We start from the raw sequence: 16,887 nt of genomic DNA on the forward strand, positions 1-16,887 counted from the left end.
AGAGAAACTGGGATGAAGGGAGGCTCAGGTGTGTGTGTGAGGAGACAGCTAAGCTGGAAGGGACCCAGGGGTCATCTGTCCCTTCTCCAGCAGGGGAGGAGGCACCTCTGCGGGAGAGTAGGCAGCTGCCAGGGCTGCTGGGCCCCAGGGCCCCGCGTGCTCAGGTAGCATGTCTAGCTTGGCCCAGACGAGGTGCCTGGTAAATTGTTGAATATTTTGTTGACTTTCAAGATGGAGATGAGGAGAGGATAGGATAGAAGTGAAAAGAAAGGGGAGAAAGAGAACCATGTAAACTTGAGTGAATCTTTCTACCTTCCTGTGGAAGCCTTTTTCCTCCAGGGTGTGAGGATTCAAAGAGATAATGAACATTAACGAACCAAGCACGATGCCTGTCAGATGCTGGTGCCTGAACACACCCTTCCTGGGTAAAGGGAAGGGCTTGCTGACTTGGGGCCTCATCCTCCTCGGGTGGCTGGAGTGGCCTCCCTGCGTGTGGGCAGGGGCCAGATTTGATCCCAGCTCTGCACTGAGGGCCTTGGAGGAACTGTGCTCAGGCCCCTGGGTGATGGGGAGGCCAGTACAGGGAGCGGGAGGCCCAGTCACGCCACGGTCACAGCATCCCCTCTCTTTCTCCTGCCCAGGCGTCCTTTGAGGTGTCGGTGGAGGCCCGGAGCTGCCCCAGCAAGCACGTGCAGCACACGTTCACCCTGCGGCCCGTGGGCTTCCGGGACAGCCTGGAGGTGGGGGTCACCTACAACTGCAGGTGCGGCTGCAGCACAGGGCTGGAACCCGACAGCGCCAGGTGCAGCAGCAACGGGACTTACGTCTGCGGCCTGTGTGAGTGCAACCCCGGCTACCTGGGTACCAGGTGCGAGTGCCAGGAAGGCGAGAGCCAGAGCGGGTACCAGAACCTGTGCCGGGAGGCGGAGGGCAAGCCACTGTGCAGCGGGCGCGGCCAGTGCAGCTGCAACCAGTGCTCCTGCTTCGAGAGCGAGTTTGGCAAGATCTACGGGTCCTTCTGTGAGTGCGACAACTTCTCCTGCGCAAGGAACAAAGGTGTCCTCTGCTCAGGTAGGTGCCCCCGCAAGCACTGTTGCTCTGAGCCAAAGCGTGCCTTTTACTGATTGCCATGGTTCTGCTGGGAGCAAGCGAGGGCCAGCCTTGGGGTGGCACCAGCATGTTGAATACAAAAACAAGAGACAGCGCTGCTGCGTTGTCTGAGGGACTCTCAGGGTTGGCGGGGTCTTCGGTGCGTCCTTCAGGACTCACCCACACAGCATTCCTGACTTGTAGATGATCAGCCTCTTCTTGATCGCCCTGGGGACAAGGAGCTCCCCGGAGATGGTAGTGATTATTCCTTTATTAGACATCCATTCATCGCCTATGGGCTTCCCTGGGCTCAGCTGGTAAAGAATCTGCCTGCAATGTGGGAGACCTGGGTTCAATCCCTGGGTTGGGAAGATCCCCTGGAGAAGGGAACAGCTACCCACTCCAGTGTTCTGGCCTGGAGAATTCCATGAACTATACAGTCCATGAGGTCAGACACGAGTGAGCAACTTTAACTTATCATCTCCTATGGCTGCTCTAACAAGTTTCCATAGACTTAGTGGCTTAAAACAACCCAAGTTTATTCCATTCCTGTTCTGGATGTCAAAAGTCTGAAGTGGGTGTTATTTGGCTAAAATCCAGGTGTCTTCAGGGCTGCATTCCTTCTCAGAGTTCTAAGGGAGAATCTGTTCCTTGGCCCTCTCCAACTTCCAGAAACCCATCTGCATTCCTTGGCTTGTAGCACCTTCCTCTGTTTTCACAGCCAGCAGTGTAACATCCTCACATCTCTCTCTGACCTCTGTTTTGCTCTGATGCTCTTTGCCTCCCCCTTATAAGGAGCCCTGCAGCTGCACTGGACCCACCAGATAGTCCAGACCAGTCTCCTCATCTCAGGATCCTTGACTTAATCACATGTGCAGGGTCCCTTCTACCCTGTAAAGTAACACTGTTACAAGTTCCAGGGATTAGGCTCTGCATATCTTTGAGGGCCATCCTTCTGCCTCCTACAGGTATGATTTGAAAGTTTTCTTTTATATCAAACAAAAAATTGTTTCTCAGTCACTTCCACTGGTGGGTCACATTTTAGGCTTCCCTTTTCCATATGGCAACCTGCTAAAACATCTGAGAACTTCTTCGTGTTTCTCTGTTCTCTTTTCTTTTTTAGTTTTCAAAATATTACAATTTTTTGTTCTCTTTTCTTAACCCAAACTAGATACCAGGTCTCTTCCTGCTTTGAGGCTCTGTCATTTTGCTAAGCATGCTTCTCAGAATCAGGCAGGTTACTTGTCATCTGGGTAACAGGGGCTCAGCCCCAGGTCCAACTAACATTTGCTTCCTGTGACCTGAACTTTCCACTTCCATAAACACCTCCTAACAACACTCACCTTTTCTTTTCTATTAAATAATCACATTGTATGGTTGAACTTGATTTTAACTTGACTACCAAAAGTTGAAGATTAATATTTGAATGAACTGTAGCAAAGCCAGGTTTCTGTTGTGTCACATCTGAGCACTTAAGTGTTTGAATCTAAGCAAAGGACTTTACATGGATTGCAGTTAAGTGGAAGTTTGGCAGTTCCCATTCTGGGAGTGGCACTCTGGTGAAACACTGTGTCCTTTAACACGTCTCTTAAAGGTCAGTCTGTCCAACACCATGCCACCTACAGATCGAGTGAACAGAACAGTTTTGGGCAGGATTATAGTTTCTTCTACTACCTCTTATTCTCTTATATGTTCTGTTGCTTCCAGGATCCCTTCTTTGTGAATGGTCTCCCAGGGGTGAAGTGTTGATTTAGAAGGAACATGGAGTGTGGCAGGGAAGATGAAGCACAAACATGTGAAGTGAATCAGATCATAGAAACCATCTGTCCCTGTGGGAGGAGTAACCCCCATTCTGTCCACAGGAGAAACAAATGCAGATGGTAGCACAGGGGAGGATAAGCCAGTGAGGTCTCCAGGGGCAGACCACACTGTGAGACACATACATGGGTGTGGCGTGCTCAAAATTGGAAATGTTCTAGAAAGTGCAGGACGTATGGTGTCGTAGAAGAGTCAGCTAACTGATAGGGTCTGGATTTGATGTGCTGAACAGGCAACAGGGATCCGCTCTTCCTGAGGGGTTGGATGGTTCCCCTGGATCAGCAGAAAAGTGCTTAGGATCAGGCAGGCCTGGGCCTGACTCCAGCACCACCATGGGCTGCTTGTGTCCCTCTGGGCACAGGACTTTAGTGAGCAGTAAGAGAACGTGTCTAAGCACCTAGCACATTGCCTTGCTGACCGCCAGCTCCTCTAAGAATCAGGGCCACACACTCCTGGGAGCTGTAGCTGCTCCCAGTGTGCGCACGGGGCCACCTTCCCCATGAGTCCTGCATGGCGGGATGGACAGACTGCCGCCACAAACACTCTAAGATACCTGACTGTGTCTGTAATTGGCTTTCAGCAGTTTTTTTTTTTTTAAACAAATTAGCAAGTATTATCATGGAATGCTGTCCTTTCCCCTCAAGTGCCAAAAATGCGCCGGTGGGAGACTCTCACGTGTCCCCGAGTGAGGAAACAGGAGGTTAGAGATGCTTTGGGGCTCCTGCCTGTGTGGTATGTTGAGTCACTAACTCCTCTGGGTTGCTGAGCTGGATGTCTTCTGTTCCCTCATAGGAAAATTTGAAAAATACAGGGGAGTCGATGGGAAGTGTGGTCAGTCTGAGCTGTCTGTCTCCTTCTTGGTGACCAGGATTAATTTGGACCATCTGGTGAAGCAGACAAGAAACTTCTTTTACCCTCTGTGTCCTCAGTCAAGAGAATGATTCCAGCTAGCTGGAGGATTATTCTTAGGTCTAGAATATTCTGAAGGGAAAGAAAGAAGTTGTTCATCATTCCAGCATTCTTACTTTAAGAGGTCTCCCATCTAAATTTTTTTCTAAATGTATATGTGTATGCACTTTTGTATCTTGCTTTTTTTTTTCTTATATTATATCCTAAGAAGCACCTGAAGTTGAATTACTTGAACACAGCAATGATTAGAAGAACATTTGGCTGTCTTTCCACTGCATCTCCAATTAGCCGCCTCCATCCCTTCACTTTCTGGCTCAGACAATAAAGAATCCCCCTGCAATTCAGGAGACGTGGGTTCAATCCCTGGGTCGGGAAGATCCCCTGGAGAAGGAAATGGCAACCCAGTCCAGTATTCTTGCCTGGGAAATCCCACAGACAGAAGAGCCTAGCGGGCTACAGTTTATGGGGTTGCAAGAGTTGGACCGACTTAGCAACTAAACCACCACCCCTTCACTTTGAAAGCAATAGCTAGTTGAAGCTATCCAAGTCTTTCTGGAGACAGTAGTTTGTAGGTCAGGAGTGTGGGTGATGTGAGGTCATCCAGGAAGGATGCCCAGCTCCAGGCAGGACCCATCCGCATGCATGCAACCCTGCCTGCCCATCCATGTACCGCCCAGCTCCTCGTTGCTTGTCTCACAAGCACTCCAGCTTATTCAGGAGGCAGCAGTGGGTGGGTGAGGGGTCCACCCACAGTTCTTGTTCCCGAGGTCAGCTTGGGGCTCCCGCTCTGAAATTGAGTCCTTTGGTTTCAAGCTCTCAGATCACTGTTATGTTTGGGGTTTTGTGGGGGAGAAGTCTTATTTCTCAACAGCCGTTCTGGTCTTGAAGATGCTGACTCAGAGACTCACAAGCAGCTGACTTCAGCATTCTCTCAGCCCTTCCCCCTGCAGCCAGGCCTGCGGGGGCCGTGAGGTTGTGATCCACCTTCAGACACGGCCTGAGGCAGAGCCAGGCCAGAGCCGCCGGGGACGTCCTGGAGAAGTTCTTCCACTTCTCCCAGGTCTTTTCACCTGTAAGAGGCTTCTGGTCCTTACCCCCAACCAAGACACAGGACCGAGGGTCAGGCAAGAAGTTACAGGTTTGAGATGTGTTATACGTCACAGAAGTTAGTAGTGAAGGAAACCGGACTAAGGTCTGGAAGCAATTGAACATCTTGGTTATTACTTTTGTGACACACTGTCATGGGAATGTGTGTGGATCCAGGGCTGCTATTCCTCCCTCTGGTTTCTAGAGGCAAAATAACTCAGAGTGGTTCTGTCCACAGACCAATCCTGTGAGTACAGAGAGAGCCACAGGGCCATTGTGAGGGTTTCTGTTCCTTTGAGTCTCCTTAAGTGTTGACCCTTCAGAATCGCTCTGTTAATAGAACATGTGGACATGGTCTGTTTAGTTGTTTTCAGTGTGATTAGAGGTTATTGTGCAAACTTTGTTATTCTTTGCTGGTTTCTGTACCCAAACAGTGCATTTCCTGGGATTTGAGTTACTCTGCTGTGGTAAGCTGTTGAAATCATCCCAACCCTAGTGCTTTCAGCAATCTCTGTTCTTAAAATGCCTGCACTGCTGAGTCGCTCAGTAGTGTCCGACTCTTTGAGATCCCATGGACTGTAGCCCGCCAGTCCATGGGATTCTGCAGGCAAGAATACTGGAATGGGTTGCCATTCCCTCCTGCAGGGGATCTTCTCAATCCAGGGATCGAACCTAGGTCTCCCACGTTGTAGATGGATTCTTTACTGTCTGAGCCACCAGGGAAGCCTGCACTGGGATATGTGGAATAATTTACTGAAAGCTTACTTCTTGGGTTTCATATACTGAGAAAATTTATATCAAATAGGATATAGAATTTTGAACAGAATGCTTTTGGTCTTGTGATTGTGAGATCATAGAAGTATATCTAAGTATTTTACTTCATATTTTACTTCATCTAATAGGTTATTTGGGCAATTAAGGCAAGTAGAGGTCAAGGGGCAATTGCATTATTCTTCCAGACGTAAAAAAATGGAGAGTTGCATCATTCTGAGTGGCCAGAACCAGTGTCCAAACAGAGATTCCTGGTCTGGGCTGATGGTTTCCAGAAGGTTTCACAAGGTTGTATTAAACCCTTCCTGTTAAAAGCACCTCTGACATTATGGCCTGCTTCTAGACTTATTGATTCTTGCCAAATGAAACACCTCCCATGGCAACAGTTATCTGGATATGTTTATAAAGTGCTTCTCCCTCTGTTTATACTATTTTCTTTAGAAATATAATTTTCACACTCAGAGTAAGTGTCCTAGTGGCCATCTCTGGAGCTGTGGTCCCAGCTCTACCTTCTGTCACTGCATTGCAATTTCAATTTCCATAAATGACTTACAGGATCTTCTGGAATGTGGCTCCATGACAGAGGCCTCAAAAAGTACCTTTTGAATGAACCCAGATTTGACATATTTAATTTCTCAAGAAGAAAGGGGCTCTTGGTGGGATTACTACCACTGAGTGCCTCAGGTGGGAGAGCCTAGAAAATTCTTCACATCTTTTCATGTGTATTAGCCTCTATTCAGTTTCTTGATGGTTACCTGGATGCTTTTTGCAAATACAAGGAGGCACTATATATGAGTGTGAAAATTCCATCCTTATCTTGCTCAAGTTCATTTGAAAAAACAGCAAAATGTAGGGCTTAGTCAGTCATATAAGCAAATGATGTACCTTTCAGACTGGCCAGGTGAAGCAGATGAGCTGGACTGCTCAGCTCTGGAGTCATCCAGCATCTTGCAGCCTGAGGCTGGAGAAAGCTCTTTCAAAAACTGTCATGTAGAAGTATCCGATCTTAGTGCAGCTGCAGACACTGAGGCGGTGATCTCTCACTGAGGTCGTTTCGTTTTGGGTAGAGTGCTGCATTCATCCCATTGAGGAGCTCAGTGAGCATTCCTCACGTGCCAGGTTTTTACCGGGTGCCAGGGGTACAGAGTTGGAATTGTTCACAGTACTGAATTAATTTTTAAATGTTTGTTCTCACTAGAATTTTCCACTCCTCAGAAATTTTCTGGGTTAGAGGAGCGAGGATATGAACCGCTTAAGCTTCTACCTTCACCATCCAGACTTGTGTGAGATGTGGAAAATTAAGCATGTCGGCAGGCCGTGTGGAGAACCTGCCTTGTTCCATGCTCTGGGCTCTTGTTCCAACTCTGGGAATTGAGTTTTCTTACTGCTCTTCTCACTGCTCAGTTCGATTCAGTCGCTCAGTCATCTCCGACTCTTTGCAACCCCATGAATCGCAGCACGCCAGGCCTCCCTGTCCATCACCAACTCCCGGAGTTCACTCAAACTCATGTCCATCGAGTCGGTGATGCCATCCAGCCATCTCATCCTCTGTCGTCCTCTTCTCCTCCTGCCCCCAATCCCTCCCAGCATCAGAGTCTTTTCCAATGAGTCAGCTCTTCGCATGAGGTGGCCAAAGTACTGGAGTTTCAGCTTCAGCATCATTCCCTCCAAAGAACACCCAGGACTGATCTCCTTCAGGATGGACTGGTTGGATCTCCTTGCAGTCCAAGGGACTCTCAAGAGTCTTCTCCAACACCACAATTCAGAAGCATTAATTCTTTGGCGCTCAGCTTTCTTCACAGTCTAACTTTCACATCCATACATGACCACTGGAAAAACCATAGCCTTGACTAGACGGACCTTTGTTGGCAAAGTAATGTCTCTGCTTTTGAATATGCTATCTAGGTTGGTCATAACTTTCCTTCCAAGGACTAAGCGTCTTTTAATTTCATGGCTGCAGTCACCATCTGCAGTAATTATGGAGCCCAAAAAAATAAAGTCTGACACTGTTTCCACTGTTTCTCCATCTATTTCCCATGAAGTGATGGGACCAGATGCCATGATCTTAGTTTTCTGAATGTTGAGCTTTAAGCCAACTTTTTTACTCTCCACTTTCACTTTCGTCAAGAGGCTTTTTAGTTCCTCTTCACTTTCTGCCATAAGGGTGGTGTCATCTGCATATCTGAGGTTATTGATATTTCTCCCAGCAATCTTGATTGCAGCGTGTGCTTTATCCAGCCCAGCGTTTCTCATGATGTACTCTGCATAGAAGTTAAATAAGCAAGGTGACAATATACACCCTTGACGGACTCCTTTTCCTATTTGGAACCAGTCTGTTGTTCCATGTCCAGTTCTAACTGTTGTTTCCTGACCTGCATACAGGTTTCTCACTGCTCAGATCCCAGAAATATCTGAAGCAGCAATTTACCAGTGACTGTGAAAACTGGAGTAATCTGGACATTGGACCTCACCTTACTACCCTTGTCTCTCTACTTAGAAAGGGAAGTGTGCAGACAGGGGAGCCTGTGATGTGGACTCTGCACATGCTTTTGAACTTCAGGCCTAATCCAAGGTCATGGAATTTGGCTTGTGAAGGAAATAATGAAACTTTAAAAACAAAGGAAAAGCCTAAGAAAACCATGAAAATGCCAAAGATAAAATCTTAATCATGTATAGAATTGGGTGGCATTAACTTTTTGATATTATGGAATAACACATTAGGAAATTTTCTGTTCTTAGTTAAGTTGAAAACAATGAGAGACCTCTGGTGACTAAAATAGTTATTCTTAGAGCTACTTTGGTTTCCTTTCTTCAGTGTTGAGCTGTCACTTTTGAGTTTAGTCTTGATTTTGGAAACTGTTATATAACTGATGGTAAGTCTCTGCTGCTCAGTGCTTTGGGTGGGGTGTGGCAGGATTGGATGGAGCCCTGTTTTCCTTTGGGGTAAGTGTTCTTAACTGTCAAACACTGACCTAAGAACTCCACCCAGATCCAGACTCTCCCTGCTGTCTGGAAGTTGCTCTAAGTGAGTTCAGCCTCCTGAAATTTTGTGTCTTGTTAATGAAAGGTCGACCGGGGTCTGTTAGTCTGACTTCCATCAAAGCCATTCGACTGACACTGTGTTGCGGTGAAGGAAAGCACAGTGTTTATTGCAGGTGCCAGGCAAGGAGACTAGACAGCTCATGCTGGAAAGACCCTTAACTCCCCAAGGACCATCACAGAAGAGTTTTTAAAGGCCACGTTAGGGGTGATGGTTGCAGGGAGCCTGACCAGCTTGTGAACATTCTTCTGATTAGGTTATGGTGAAGTAGTAGCATGAATTTTTTTTTGAATTTCAACTGGTCTGGCGTCTACCATCATCATGCAGTCAATTTTCTCTACTTGGTGGGGGCTTTAGTTTCTGCAAAACAGCTCAGGGATATGACTCAGGATGTCAGTAGCCCTTGAGGAGGAGCTAAGGGTCCTTGACTTGGTTTTATGCCTAAGCTGTTATTTTGCTTTTCTTGACTGCATTTCTTTGTTTCTGCATTTTCTCACTTCTCTGATTAAATTTCCTCTTTGGAACTTGGGGGAGGCCTCGGAGGAGGCTAAAGCTTTTCTGCAAACAAGAGTCAGAGGACACAGGGCAGGAGGAAGGTCTATCCCTGGAAGGCCCCTCGGACTTGTTGTCTTCTGGACATCTTCCTGAGCCCTTGCCTATTGCCCTCTGACCCAGCAGACGGGACCTCCTATCACCCCAGTCCACAAACCCCAGCCCCAAAGTCTTGATCAGGTGACCCATCATCCTTAAGCTAAAGGAATATACTTCTCAGGTTGCTATTTTATGTTGTTTGACATTGCAGTATTGGCCTTTAGGCAAACATTGTAACAATGCAAGGAGAATCTACTTTAACACACTTTTTAGTATCTTGAGGTGTTTTTCCTTGGAAACACACTGAGGCTAATTTGTACTCTCCATAAGCAAGCATGAAATAGTAGGATTATTTGCATCTCCTGCGTTTCCTGCCACCACCAGACACACACACACACACACACACACACACACACACACACACAGCTGCCTATTACCTGCACTGACCGTTTGCATTGTGGGAAACTGAGGCCCAGAACCTGGACTAAATCACTTTATGATTCTTGGTTATAGATTCAGACTTGGGGAACCTTGCAAGTAAATAGTTAACCTTGTTTCTACTGAATTTTGCTCATTTTGACTAGCTTGAGACCCTTCCCAAATCTATTACCAGTTCAGCCCTTCCTGCCACCACTCAAGCATGTAGCCCACAATTTTCCAAGTCTTCCCTAATAAGTACGCTTTATTTTGGTCAAAATTTTAGGAAACATTTAGTCTCTGTTTTGCTCAGTGAGTTTTCTCTGGGTTGCATAAGGAGAGCACACACCAGGCTAAAGGACACTCGTGGACCAGGAGGCCAGCCGAGGCGCCCGGTTTTATGACTGTTACTCGAGAGGCACAGACCATTCCCCTTAGTAGCCATTGAGTGTCTGGCTATTGTTATTGATTAGACTGGACCCACTTTTCCTTAAATGAGCCTTTGTTAGCCTGTTTTAATTTATAAAATGCTCTTGATGTGAATGATCTCATTTGGTTGTTTTCCTCTACCGGGAGTTGGAGGTGGCTGTTACTGATCAGGCCTGTGGGGGAGACTGTGGCCGAGAAGATTGGCATGTTGGCCATGCTCCCCACTGGTGGTGGTTGGCCCAGAGCCTTGACCTAAGAAAAGCCCACCTACCCTAACCCTCAGGGGATTCTCTTCTCTTGGCAGCTGCTTCCTGCCATCTTGTGGCTTGGCTGGGCTTCTGGCAGCCAGGCTTCAGCGTGGCCCACTCTTGTCACATGCCACACCGACTCTGTCTATCAAGAGTGCTACTCCAGGCTCTGAACAGTGGCCAGCTGAGGATGGAATATGGCACCTGTTCACCAGCCACAACAACATGACAGCTTTCCAGGTTGAAAATAGTCACCCTCTCATCCTGTCGCAGTGACCAGAGGAAAGGGGAGAGAATTCACGTCTCCCCAGATGCGGTTGGCATTTCCCCACAGTGCCTGCCAGGCAGATTGGGCAGATTAAGCCAAACTTGAGAAGTTGATCTGGGGCACCTCTGTTTCTCTTGGCCTCAGGCCTTCTGTTTTTCTTTCTGAGTCAGCATTCTTGGGGGCCTGTGAGGACTCTGGTTCATTGCATTCAGCTGATTACATACTCCTTTGAAACTGGAAAGGTGAGTTCATTAAGGAACTCAGGATTTTCCATTTTCTCTCCATGGCCTGAATCTCCCTGTAATCGATAGAGTTGGGTCAGACACCAAGGCCTTTCCTTGGTGCCCTCGTGTGAAATGCAGCAGTAATAAGAGGGACTTGGCAGCTGGGCACCAGCATGGAGAAGTCAGGTGCTAGGACCAGAAAGGCAACGATGTCCTTTGAGAGGGCTCTGCTGCCTTTGACCGTGGAGTCTTGACTTTCTAGCCAGTGAAAGTGAAAGTCGCTCAGTCATGTCTGACTCTCCGCAACCCTGTGGACTATACAGTCCATGGACTTCTCCAGGCCAAAATACTGCAGTGGGTAGCCTTTCCCTTCTCCAGGGGATCTTCCTAACCCAGGGATCAAACCCAGGTCTCCCACATTGTGAGCATGTTCTTTACCTGCTGAGCCACAAGAGGAGCCCAAGATACTGGAGTAGGTAGCCTGTCCCTTCTCCAGAGGATCTTCCTGAGCCAGGAATCAAACCGGGGTCTCCTGCATCGCAGGCAGATTCTTTACCAACTGAGCTATCAGGGAAACCCTGTCCAGCCTGAGCTATCCTCTTTAAGTAATCTTGAGGTTTGGGAAAGTTTAGCTTAAAGCATCAGTGCCTTGTTTGCTTAGTAGTGGTTGCATTTCACCGCTCATATGCAGAATGCAGCATGCAGTCCAGCAGATGTGGGCAAAGGGTGAGGGGCTTATCAGGGCCTCGCCTATTGGGAAGCAGCGTCAGCTGAGCTTGTCAGGGCTGGTTCATTGACACTAAGCCAAGGACAGAGGAGCAGCCGATCCCAGGACTGAGGATGCGTCATTGTTCACATCTCCGAAGAGCCTTTTGCTGGAGAAATCTGAACAATGTGCAGTCACGGTAGTGAGTGCAAAGCCTGTGACTTCTGCTTGACCACAGCCATGTGTTGCCATAGGAAAGAGTTTCTCATTTTTATTTCTCATGTCATCCTGCAGTCTCTGTTTTTCTTGGGCATTTGTTGAGAATTTGAAATATTTTGAGAGTGATGTTTAAACATCAGTAATACTCCTTTTCCTTTTCTAATTTCCAGTATCAGATATCTTCTCCAGGGTTTCAGGCTTGTCCTGATGGCGTTCACAGCCTCCAAGAGCCAACAACATATTCTGAGCATCTACTGTGTACCTGACACCATGCTAGGCATTGGGCAAGCAAAAATAAAACACCGCCTTTGATTTTGTATGGGTTTGCAGGCTAATGAGATGTGTCACATGGGGAAACAAATGTATCTGTGTGATAAGTGATGTGTACTATACTCTCCCTGTTAACTATTCTAGTTGACTTAAGAACATGCTCAGGACTCTAAAGAAAAAAAAAAATAGAGAAATAGAAACCCTTAACCCCTGATCCCCCTCACTGTGAGCTCCTCTCCTCCATTCTCACAGCCGTATTCCTCAGAACATTCGTCTGCACCCACCGACTACATGAACTACCTCCCAGGCAGCCCTCACCTCAGTCCAGTTCAGATTCAGCCCCACAATTCCACCAGAGCAGGTCTTCCAGGCCCCATATGGCTGTGTCCTGCTATGTCTAAGGCTTATCAGCCCTCGTCTTGACCTGAGTGTTGAATAGCAGCTGAACGCCTTTCAGTGCTGGGATTGTCTGCGGCACGGCTTAGCCATCTGCTCCTCTAGAGTGTCCCTCGGGCATTTCGCTGTGCCCACACCTTCAGTCACCCTTAAGTTGCTCGGTTGCTCAGACCTGCTTCCAAGCTCCCTTCAGCTTTGTATGTCTTAAATGCACCTCAATCTCAGGACGTTTCAGACTGATTTTATGATCTTCCTCCCAGCCGTGGTTCTCTCCTGATTTTCCTTATCTCCCCCTTTCATCCACCTGTACAAGCCAGAAACCTGGAAATCATCCTTTTTCCTACCATCTCCTCAACTCCTGCATTCCTTCTACTATCAAGTCTTGTGCACTCCCCTCTTCTGTCTGAAATCCGTCTTCTCCCCATCTGTGCTGCCACTGTCCTAGTTTTTCTACTCCTGATACTGCGGCCAAAGTAGTTATTTAAAAACAAATATATGCTCCAGACATATAAAAAAACAAATATATACTGCAGCCAAAGTAATTGTTTCAAAACAAAGATACGCTAAAGTTCAGCATGTTTCAGAAGCTTGGAGTGGTTTGGAATGGCCAGAACTTGGGGTGCCTGGGGGCACAGGGGCAGCTGAACAGACTCGAGAGGTAGGCCTCAAACAGCCCCGTATGTTGGGGACAACAGTTTAAATGTGGAAGCTGTGCTTTTGGTGGTGAGGAGCTGTTGAGTTTTAAGCGAAAGGGTGTCATGACATAGTTGACAATTTAGGGAAGTGATGGAGGAGGCCACGTGGACACTGACCTGGGGAAAGGGCAGACTGTAGTGTGAGGACTCAACCAGGAGAGCCCTGCAGTGTCCAGCTGAGGCACTCAGCCTCCCTCTCGGGAAGGGAGTTTATTGTCCAGCCATCTGGGGACTATGGGATAAATTCACGCTCCTCAGTCTAGCCCTCAGGCCCTCCTTCCTCCACAGTCGGCATCCCGCCCTCTTTCCCTTCCTTCCCTTCTGTTGGTTTCTATACACACTTGCCTGCAAACATGTACGCCTACAAACACACATGCAGACAAACAGACCCATGTCTAGCCCCTGGGTGGCCATTCTCATCCACCTCTTCTTTTCAAATACTTCCCTCCAGGCTGCCCACTCTCTCTATTCATCCTCACAAAGGAATGCATCCCATTTTTTGCACCCCAAATGCCTTCTGTCCTCTACTATTCCAAAACCTGTAGCTTAGCCTAGAGCCTGTCCCAGTCTCTCTCCCCTCTGACCTGGAATAGCAAGTGCCAGTGTGGAGGACGGGAGAGCCCACCTAGTTACCGCCCTTACTGTTCACACAGGAAACAGAGGCCAAGAGGGATTTAATGATCAGTGATTAAAAGGACCAGCCTTGGGCATGGGTCTGTTGCACATTTTTAAGCTATAAAATACCCTGGGTCACCTTGAACATTTATCCTGTGTGTTGTTTTGTTATGACTTAGTCATGACTAAGTCACGACTGGGCTGGAGAGGCAGTACATGTAGTGGTTAAGGCTCCAGAGTTAAACAAATGTGGTTCCAATCCCAGCCCTGACTCCTACCTGCTTTGTGACTTTGGATAAATTACGTGGCTTCTCTAAGCCTCATTTTCCATACTTGCAAAAATTAGGGTAATAATTATATCAGCACATAGGGCGATTGGGACTATTAATGAGAACATTCAGATTAAGTGCTTAGAACAATGCCCGTCCTGTTGTAAGTACCCCAAAAAGTTTCTCTATTAAGAGATTTTAATGACTTGATGTCTCAGTGAAATTAGAAATTCCTTAAAGGCAGTACCTGATACAGTTCCTGTAGTGCACATTAACAGAGAATTCCCCCAGTCCTGTGAGATAGACAAGCCACTGCGCCTTTTTTATTGATGAAGAAGCTGGACCGCTGCCAGAGCCAGCAGGTGGCTGGGAGAGATTGCACGGTAGGTAGCTCCGTCCAGAAGAGGTGCCCCCAGCTGAGGGGTTCCAAGTCGAGTGGCAGGGTAGGGCCGAGTGGGTCTGAGGAGAGTCTCTGTAGAGCTGGTGTCCAGGTTGGCGTGGAGCAAGGAGCGCTGTGCTGTCTTTGGGAGGGGCAGCCCTTAGTTGGCAAGTTCTCCAGTCAGTAACTCATCCTTGGCAAGAGCAGGCTGTGTTTACAGGCTCAGGAAGCCCGTGGTGAGAAGGACACAACCCTTCAAGAGCAACTTCTCTCCTGCCCCTGGAGATTTATTTAGTTTCCGCTGAGGTGTCCGGAGCCGGGCCGAGATCGCTCTCACAGGAACTGAGGAGATGTCCTGTGCATTTCCCTGTTCTCTGTTTTTTCCAGCACCAAAAGCCAGTGCATGGAAGGGAACACTGAGACAGGGAGGGGCCCTTCCCATGGGGACCAGACTCACGACACGAGAACACTAGGCTGTTATGTAATCCTAACCTGCTCCTGGGCCAGGCGCCAGGAAGAGTGCCTCTCAGGAGGGTTTTCCCCTTCCCAGCCCCGGACACAGACACGGACCCTTTAGAAGCCTGTGTGTGTGTTTGGCCACAAGGAGGGCAGCCCAGATCTGGCTGTGGTTCACCATGGAGACTGTGTGAGTGCCAGGATGTCTGTGACCATGCCCTTCTGTCTGCTGTTGTGTCCACAGGCTCAGAGAGCGGCTCTGAACACTGGCTGATGCTAAGGAGGGCAGGGCTGTGCACTGTCTCTGCCTCAGCAGTGGCTTGGGATCCCCGAGTCACACAGACACCGGGGGACTGGAGGCACACAAAGCTCTGAGTTGGTTTTCCTGCTTTTTTTAAAGACGGCTGTTAGAGAGTTCTAGAGGCTGTGCCCCGGGTGTCACCCAGAGGTGTCCACACCGCAGACAAGGCCTGACTTCTGTGGCAGGGAAATCACCCAGATGAACAGAGGTTTTCCAGCCCACATCCCTTCTTTTTCTTTTCTCTCTTAACCACTTCCTGTTTACATGCTGCCCGTCCTGGGAAGAGTGGGAGAGAGAGGAGGAGGAGATGATGACGGGCAGACAGAGGGCTGTGGGAGAAGTGTTGGGGGCTGTGAGGGAGGCAGAAGCTGGAGTATATACTTGCATGAGAGAGGGATGCTGCCAGTGGGAGAGGAAGAGACGGGAGTGAGGGACGCACCCTTCCAGTCCAGGGAGCTACGCGCAGCCCTCCACTCCTCAGCCTGGAGAGGAAGGGCCGCAAGCTGATCAGTGACGGAAGCGAAGTGCGTTCCCAAGCTGGATGGAAACTATTTTTGGACCAGCTGTGGAGACAGATGATTTGTACCTGAAGCATCTGACGTTTGTGGTGACCCTTGTTCCTGGGCTGGGCCAAGATGGGGAGAAGACACCCACTTCTGTTTCTGCCCCGTCCCAGGCTGGCTCGCTCCTTCTTCCAGCCCCAGGGCTCTCACTCAAGTTCCCTGAGGTCACCCCAGGGCCCTCTTGGGTCTCTGCAGACCATCGTCCAGCTGGGAGCCGAGGGCCACATATGCTCTGCCTCAGACGTCCTGCTCTCCCTGCTGAGGCTGGAACCCTGCCCCCCACACTCCCCTCCTCCAACACACACACAGAACAGGGCCTCCGGCACCACTGGGTGTCAGCCTCCACAGCAAAGCTCTGGGGTCCAGCGAGCGGTCCAACCAAACCCTGAGTGTTCTCTCTTTGGGCTGGATGTGGATTAAGTCACTTTCCGGGAGCTTGTAACTCTGGAAGTCTGTTTTTTTTTTTTTTTCTTGGCTGTACCATGCAGCTAACCAGATCTTAGTTCCCCAACCAGAGATTGAACCTGGGTCCCGGCGGTGAAAGCGCTGAGTCCTAACCAGTGAGCCTCCAAGGAGTTCCCTAACCTTGGAAGTCTTTGATCCAAGCTCCCAGAAAGTGTTTCCTCTCCGAACTCTGAGATCATCTGCTCCAAGCTTCCCTTCCCTCACCCTCCCTCTATTGTGACAGTGACTACGATGGAGCTAGCTAGCATTAACTCAGCACTTTTGTCCTTTAGTTGCTAAGTTGTGTCTGACACTTTTGTGACCCCCATGGACTTTAGTCCACCAGGCTCCTGTCTGTGGGATTTCCCAGGCAAGAATACTGGAGTGGGTTTCCATTTCCTTCTGCAGGGGATCTGCCCAACCCAGAGATCGAACCTGAGTCTCTTGCTTGGCAGGCAGCGTCTTTACCACTGAGCCACCAGGGAAGCCCATATGTCAGACACAAGTGCTTTATACAGGTTAAGTGATTGAACTCATAACAGCAAGCCTACAAGGGAGGCATCTTTATTGGCCCTATTTTATTTTTTTAAAGAGTGTTCTAGATTTTATTTGAAGTTACAGTTTATTGAATTTTTATTTTTTGGCTATGCTGCATGGCATAAATGCAGGATCTTAGTTTTCCAA

At 48.5% G+C, this 16,887-nt stretch overlaps 1 protein-coding gene across 2 annotated transcripts in view; it reads left to right on the top strand.

Annotated features, from left to right (window-relative positions):
- ITGB5 (integrin subunit beta 5) overlaps window positions 1–16,887 on the top strand; it is a 116,127-nt gene that overhangs the window by 84,289 nt on the left and 14,951 nt on the right. For both annotated transcript variants that reach the window (XR_015164421.1, XM_086402480.1), the window contains exon 10: window positions 642–1,071. Coding sequence is in view for 1 of the 2 variants with exons in the window: in XM_086402480.1 (XP_086258606.1) it covers window positions 642–1,071 (430 nt within the window). In the remaining variant the exon portion in view is untranslated. The remainder of the gene's footprint in view (window positions 1–641; window positions 1,072–16,887) is intronic.

Source organism: Bos grunniens, chromosome 1, assembly GCF_055505025.1.
Source record: "Bos grunniens cultivar Pamir isolate PY7600 chromosome 1, Bosgru_T2T1.0, whole genome shotgun sequence".
In the NCBI taxonomy this organism is placed as follows: Eukaryota; Metazoa; Chordata; class Mammalia; order Artiodactyla; family Bovidae; genus Bos; species Bos grunniens.